This window comes from Prunus avium, chromosome 1 (assembly GCF_965620075.1).
Source record: "Prunus avium chromosome 1, drPruAviu1.hap1.1, whole genome shotgun sequence".
NCBI classification, from domain to species: Eukaryota; Viridiplantae; Streptophyta; class Magnoliopsida; order Rosales; family Rosaceae; genus Prunus; species Prunus avium.
Genome location: NC_142284.1, coordinates 4,863,214 through 4,870,161, shown reverse-complemented (window position 1 = coordinate 4,870,161; position 6,948 = coordinate 4,863,214). Strand labels below are relative to the sequence as shown.

The 6,948-nt window shown below is 39.0% G+C and overlaps 2 protein-coding genes across 2 annotated transcripts; one reads left to right on the top strand and one right to left on the bottom strand.

Annotated features, from left to right (window-relative positions):
* The first annotated feature begins 234 nt into the window (after positions 1–234).
* MBD02 (methyl-CPG-binding domain protein 02) lies at positions 235–3,032 on the top strand. The gene is made up of 5 exons (XM_021969483.2): positions 235–486; positions 589–1,188; positions 1,271–1,324; positions 1,419–1,603; positions 2,271–3,032. Exons 2-5 carry the CDS (start codon positions 614–616, stop codon positions 2,453–2,455), a joined length of 999 nt encoding a protein of 332 aa, XP_021825175.1. The 5' UTR covers positions 235–486; positions 589–613; the 3' UTR covers positions 2,456–3,032.
* A 539-nt stretch (positions 3,033–3,571) lies between these two features.
* LOC110766208 (uncharacterized) lies at positions 3,572–6,591 on the bottom strand. The gene is made up of 3 exons (XM_088246766.1): positions 6,329–6,591; positions 5,129–5,690; positions 3,572–4,859 (listed from the first exon to the last, which is right to left on the bottom strand). The coding sequence occupies exons 1-3, from the start codon at positions 6,383–6,385 to the stop codon at positions 3,841–3,843; spliced, it is 1,638 nt and encodes a 545-aa protein (XP_088102892.1). The 5' UTR covers positions 6,386–6,591; the 3' UTR covers positions 3,572–3,840.
* Between the last annotated feature and the right edge of the window lie 357 nt (positions 6,592–6,948).

Here is a 6,948-nt window from a genome sequence, read left to right as displayed (position 1 = left end):
ATTTTTTTTTCCCAAACGAAGCACAAATGGTATCTATTCATCCCATTGGTTTTGCAACTTGATCCAATATCCGCTATTTACATCCAATCCAAATCCAAATTCTTTCTTACTCATTTGCTAATTGGATTTATTAAACTTTTTCCTTTGATAATAAATGCATTTATTAGACTTAAAATTGTAGTAATTGAAGTCACCCAAACCCCAAAATAAATTAATTAATTAAATTTTAAAAAGTGAAAAAATTGCAGAGGCAGATTTTTCCTTACTTGCACAAACGGGAAGCCAATAATCTCTTTCCGGACTATCTCTCTCTCTCTCCATTTCTCTCTGACCAAGGATAAAAATCTCAAGTGGGTTCAGTCCCCGACCTGACCTCCGACCTGACCTCCGACCGTAGGATCTACGCATTTCCTCGGAACCAACGGCTCTGATCGATTCCTTTCCCTGCAACATCATCATCGTCGCAGATCTCTGATCCTCATCTCCGTAAGAATCAGAACATCCTCTGTAAAATCGTCGCATGTTTTGTTGAAACTTGAAACTGGATCTGGGTATGTAGAAATTTTTTTTTTTTTTTTTCCTTTGCAGGAGGTGTTTGAGATCTGCTGTTTCCATGGGTTCTCGAAATCCCACCAAAATAACATTCAAGCTGAGGAGGGAAGAAAAAAACAGTTTTACCCAAGAAGACATACATGTCCCTTCAGCTTCAGCTTCATCTTCATCTTCCTCATCATCGTCATCTGATTCAGATGATGAAATAATTCAAGCCCATTTTAATTCTCATCAGCTGGTGCTCTATGACCCTGCAACAGCCAATGCTAATGCTAATGCTGTAGCTACAGTGCATGAGAAAGTGAACAGGCCCAATCCTTTTCCATTTCATCGTCCACCTAGGGTTTTGCCATCTGTTGGGGCCTTCACTGTGCAGTGTGCCAGCTGCTTCAAATGGAGGCTCATCCCAACAAAGGAAAAATATGAAGAGATTCGTGAACACATTCTGGAGCAGCCCTTCTACTGCGAAACGGCACGGGAATGGCGGGATTTTGTTTCTTGTGATGACCCAGAAGACATTACTCAAGATGGAAGCAGGCTCTGGGCAATTGATAAGCCCAACATTGCTCAGCCCCCACCCGGCTGGCAACGCTTGCTGAGGATTAGAGGTGAAGGAGGCACCAGATTTGCAGACGTGTATGTACTCTTATCATATTCATAAGCATTACCAACTTGCAACTTTTTGTGACATGCCCAGTTAACTACTTTGTTTATTCAGGTACTATGAATCACCATCAGGCAAGAAACTTCGATCATCGGTGGAGATCCAAAAGTAAGTTTGTGTCTTTCTGTTTAGCTTAGCTTGGATTTCTTCACAATCATAGCTAGCTCTTTGATTAATGGTTATGCTGGTTTTGATTTTTCAGGTATTTGCTTCAACATCCTGAGTATCTGGATGCTGGGGTTACTATGTCACAATTCTCGTTTCAAACTCCAAAGCCTTTGCAGGAAGATTATGTGAGGAAACGTCCTGATAATTATGTGAAGAAGCGTCCAGCTCACTTGACAGCTTCTTCTGCTGCCAAGAGACTTCTTGAACCTGGTGCAGAAGGTATGAATTCTTATACAATGTATAGTTTTGTACTTCTAACTCTGTTTTCCAGTAGATTATATGCCCCGTGAGTCGATATGGAATGACATTGTTTCCTGATGATGCTTATAGCCCATTAGTTGCTTTTTTCCTAGTCAGTAAAAATGCTTCCACCGTTGCCTGCTTGCCGAAGTCTAAAGTATACCTAAAAGAAAATTAGGGAATTGCATATTTTTCTTACCTGTTTGAAACGGGCATAGAAAGGTTGGTGAGTTGATGTGTTTGGAAATTTACACTCGTTAGGCGATGCTGCAAAGTGTATGTGCTTCCCATATACCGATGCATTCTTTCTGCTACATATGCTGTGATTCATTTATGTATTGACCTCGACTTGTGCAATACATTATGCAGTTCAACTAGAAAACCCTTGAGTGGGATGTCCTGTACATTATGTTCCTGCACATCTATTTGTTTCTACAGCATTTTCCTTTAAGACAATTAGTATAATGTGATATACAAAATTTAGGCAGGGAGATGCATAATTTGCCATCTGGAATTTTTATTATTTTTCTCCTTCTTGGGGACATAGAGACCTTTGAGTTTAGACGTCCTGTTACTTCAGAGATGGTATCTTTCTCTGCTTGCAGAAAAATAAAACGCAAAACTAATAGTTGTCTTTCTGCTGCAGTAAGTCCCATAGCATGGGTTGGTCCAGATGACTCCGCAGACTTGCAACTTGGTAGGCCAGCATGCTCTCCATACTCACAGGCACCTCTGTTTGATCCTTTTGTTCGACCAACAAAGAAACGAGCAACGAGAATTCCATCAAAGATTTACAGGGCTAATGCATATAGTAGCACAGAGTCAAGGTAGAAGGGCCTGATCAATCTTGAAATCATATTTATCTGTGGAGCTCTGTCCAGATCGTTTTTATTTGCTGACTGAATGTCTGATTGTGTTCTCTCGTTTTGCCTTATAATACAAAGTTATATACAGTATATCCAGAGAAGAAAAGTAGAGGTTTGAACGCATGAGAATCATTTTGGGGTCTGGGGGTTTTGTAGGCCGCAGCCTGTGATATGTAAAAAAAAAACTCTCAATAGAAAGAAAGTCCATTTTTGATTAGCCATGTCAGAGGTAAGGCAAACCAATTTCACATGTATATGCAATTGAGTCGGATGATTGTGCAGCTTTACATCTTTACATTTGCATGGATTGTGCCAGAGCATGAATTGTGAAATTTAGCTCTTTGGGGTAGATGCTCCAAATGTGGCTTCCGCATATGTGCTCAAATATGGTGAAGAGAGCAATGGTTATTTTGGGGGTGCAAGGCAAACAATGCCTCTTTTAAGATTTTCTGTTTTATCCGTTTCTGGGATTTTTTTTTCCTTTTTCTAGTATTGAACTGACAAGTGGCTGAGGAATTATTCAATCAGTGCTTTTTGGTGGATGTTTTTTCCTGTTCAAGATTTTGTCCCATTAAAGTATGAATAGTAAGTGGCCCGGGCGAATTGCAAACTTTGACCTGGCCAACCCGGTTAGGACATGATTGTCATTTTGTAAATATATTTTGATTTTGGGAAATCTTTATATTAAATTGTTGTATAATTATCATGAAACAATATATTCTCAATATGTTACTTAATTGAACTTACTATTAAAATCAACTAGAATTTGGCCGGTGCTGTAAACAAGACCTAAATTGGACCTTCGGACATCCGGTAAGGTTCAGTGTTATCATATGGTGTCCCAAAAAAACCCCAGGATCTGACTAATGCCATGGAAAACTTACCACTAACTTGATTGATCATGCAATAAAATCTGAATGCCAAGGTTAGATTCTAGCATTACTTGTTTATTCTTTTTTTTTTTTTTTTGAATAAATTTGGTTGTGGTTAAATAAAGGGAGTTTCACTAAAATATCCAAAATGGGGGCTGAAATTATAAAAATACCCAACACCCAAAACACTTTATAAACATACCCAAAACTCATCATTACACACACTCAAAACCCATTTATAAACATACCCAAAACCCATCATTACACACATACCCAAAACCCATTTTGGGTATGTTTCTATGTTTAAATAGTGCTTGGGTATTTTTATAAATACATGTCTAGGATTGGGTATTTTTATAAATATCTATTAAATAAACTTGTACATCAACATTCCATTTCATGTGTGACTGCTGCTCTTTTTGAAGCAGAACAAAATCTTAAAAAGAATTAGCTGTACCTTCTCCATGCCAAGCAAGCACTACATATTGCAGACAACTATGGAAGAGAGTTGGGGATCAGAAGCTCCACTGATGACAGCACCCTTGCTTCTAACATCTAGCAGATAATCCAAAGCTTTTTTTGTGATAGTCTCGCCGGGGACCATTACCGGAATCCCAGGCGGGTATGGACATATAAGCTCCCCACAAACTTCCCCGAGGCTGTTTTCAATACTCACTCTCCTTTTACCACTAAAAAAAGCATCTCTAGGAATCAAGCTTGTTTCTATATCTGCAAAGAGGGCTGAATTACCACCTTCAACCTTCCTTTTAGCAGCCGGAGTGGATGCACAAGTGGCCGCTAGATGCTTTATTCCCAACACTAACCTCTGGACATGCTCTCTGCATGTTCCAAGGTTCATTGCAAATGTAATGGACTGGGTTTCAACAAGTTCACAAATGATTTCATGATCCTCATATAAGATTTCATCAGCTTCATAACCAGATAAGCCAAGCTGTTGAAATCCTATGGTAAGCCGCAGGGGATCCATCACAGGGAAATTAGGGAAGCCTTGAGCGTCAAGCACTGAAATACCTGAAATCTTTCTTATCATACTCTTAGTTTCAATGGCCAATTGCAATGCCTTTCCAAAAATAGTTTCTGGGTTTTCACTAATTTGAGCTCTAGCAGCATCTAATGATGCCAAAAGCAGATAACTAGGACTAGTACTTTGAAGTGTTTGAAGACATCTTGAAATTTTCTCTCTATCTACAAGACTCCCTGACATGTGCAACATTGATGATTGTGTGAGAGAGCAAAGAACCTTATGAGTGGATTGTACAGCTAAATCAGCACCTTGATGCATTGCTGAATTTGGCATCTGGGGATGAAATCCTAGATGTGCCCCATGAGCCTCATCAACAATCACAGGGATTCCACGAGAATGGCACAATTGGGTTATCTCGCTCAAGTCGCAGCATATACCATGATAAGTGGGGGAAGTGACCAAAACTGCAGCTGGCTTCTGCCCTTCTTTCTCCACTTCCTTGATTGCTGTCTCTACCTGTTATAACACCCATTTCGGGTCATATACAGAAATTTCAGCAAAAAACAATGGTAATAATGTGAACACGAAAGGGAGAAAGAGTTCATCATAATAATTTTGTTAGCATCTTTTAATGTTAAAAGAAACTTTTTGTATTATCCACTGATTGTTTTAACCATTACATTCATATTAAGCAATTGCATACCAAATATTTACGAGTGATAAATTGTAGTTGTGTGGTCTCATTTTGAAGTAATAACCATAACCAGCATTTCTTGTAGACTTGCCTGTGATGGAGTGACGCCACCAGCAATGTCCCAGTCAAAATTATAATCAGGGATGATGTACTTGGGTACTGCACCGGACAATACCATAGCAGATATGGCTGATATATGTGAATTGCGAGGGAGAATTAAAATTTCTCCAGGGGAACATGTAGCCATAATCGCTGCCTGTATTCCACATGTGGTACCACCTACAAGAAACCACGTCTCCAATGACCCAAAGAGACTAGCTGCCTGTTGTTGAGCATCTAAAATGGGCCCTCTTGGAGAAAAGAGGTTGTCAAGCTCCGGAAGCTCAGGTAAATCATGAAGAAATGGTTTTAAACCAATAAGCTGAGTCAAAGAAGATGGTGCAGCTCGACCTCTGTTGTGCCCAGGGAAGTGAAAGGTAGCAGCATTTTGTTCAGCTGAAGCCTTCAATGCAGTAACAAGTGGAGGGGAGCTCTCCTGCTGAGATATCCGAACGTTAGAAATGACAATCTGATCCTTTGAGGCAGACCTGGTTTTCCCTATCCCACTTGTTTTATCTTGCTTCTTGCTTGGCTCTAAATTCCTACTTTCCTGCAAGAAAATTAGAAGAGTAAATGGATGCAAATGTGGACATCTCAACAGCAAAAAAAAAAAGGAACAAAGAAACTTCTGAAAAATAAATTAGCACATGCACTCTTTGATTTAAATATAATAGATTCCAATGCCTCTTTTTACACTGGTAAGTTCAGACGCCACTACAGCAATTTATGAGACTCCAAGGTCGGAGAAAGTCGAACTTAAGACCTATGCTTACTGAATCCAGTGTCATCTGAGCAACCTCTAGGGCTTTCATGTATTGAAATGACAGTGATGACATGCCTAATTATTTCCTCTTGCATTACTACCCATAAGAATCTCCTCCGCCATCTGTGGCCTTTATTGGCATCCTCATTTTTATTTCCATCCATTGTGAACTAGATTAGACTTGTTTCATAAGTTGATTGAAAAAAAAATGTTGACATTAAACAAATCATACTTAGGAATCAGTTTCTAGCTCCGAAAGCCTATAGCCAAAAATGTGCAGCTAACAAGAACCATACAAGAATCTATCTACAGGCTTTCTTTTTTCTTTTTTCTTTTCTTTTTTCAATTGGCAATGATTCTTAACAAACTTGGCAATGATTTCACCCTCTTCAAATAGATCATTTCATACAAGTAATAGTCCAGACCTGAAATTTTAACCACCATGAAAGTTGGGAAGTTCCAATCAGTGTTTTTAAAGGCATGCCTTCGCGCGTGTCGGAGCGAGGCAGCAGGAAATCGCCCGAGGCGGTCAGCTGTTTCGCGAGTTGCACGTTTAGCGTGGGGAAGGCGTAAGGAGCGTTGCAAGGCGTGGCCAGGCGAGCCAGATCTAGACACTTCTGAACAGGAAGAAATTTTGCGAGTCTGCAAATTGGCTGCGACTCTGCGAGGAAGACGACTCACGCGTTTGTTTTTTAGGTTTACTGTTATGAAACGACGTCGTTTCGATTGCGTTTTAAAAAAAATCCTAACTGAAACGACGTCGTTTTACTTGGAGTGTTTTGGTTAAAAAAAACGCAAGTTTCTGTTTTTTTTTTCCTTACCTTAATCTATATATATAAAGCAAAAGGCAGAGAATGGTGAAACATTCAAAATACCAGAAAATGCCTTTGGTTAATGCAAACATTAAGAATTGAAATTATTAATTAAATGAGGATAATATGGTAAATTCACACGTTTTCATATTTTTAAAAATTAAAATTAAAAGAAAATTCAGATAATGAATCCTATTTTTATGGAACATAACTACCCATTATCTTTTTTAATT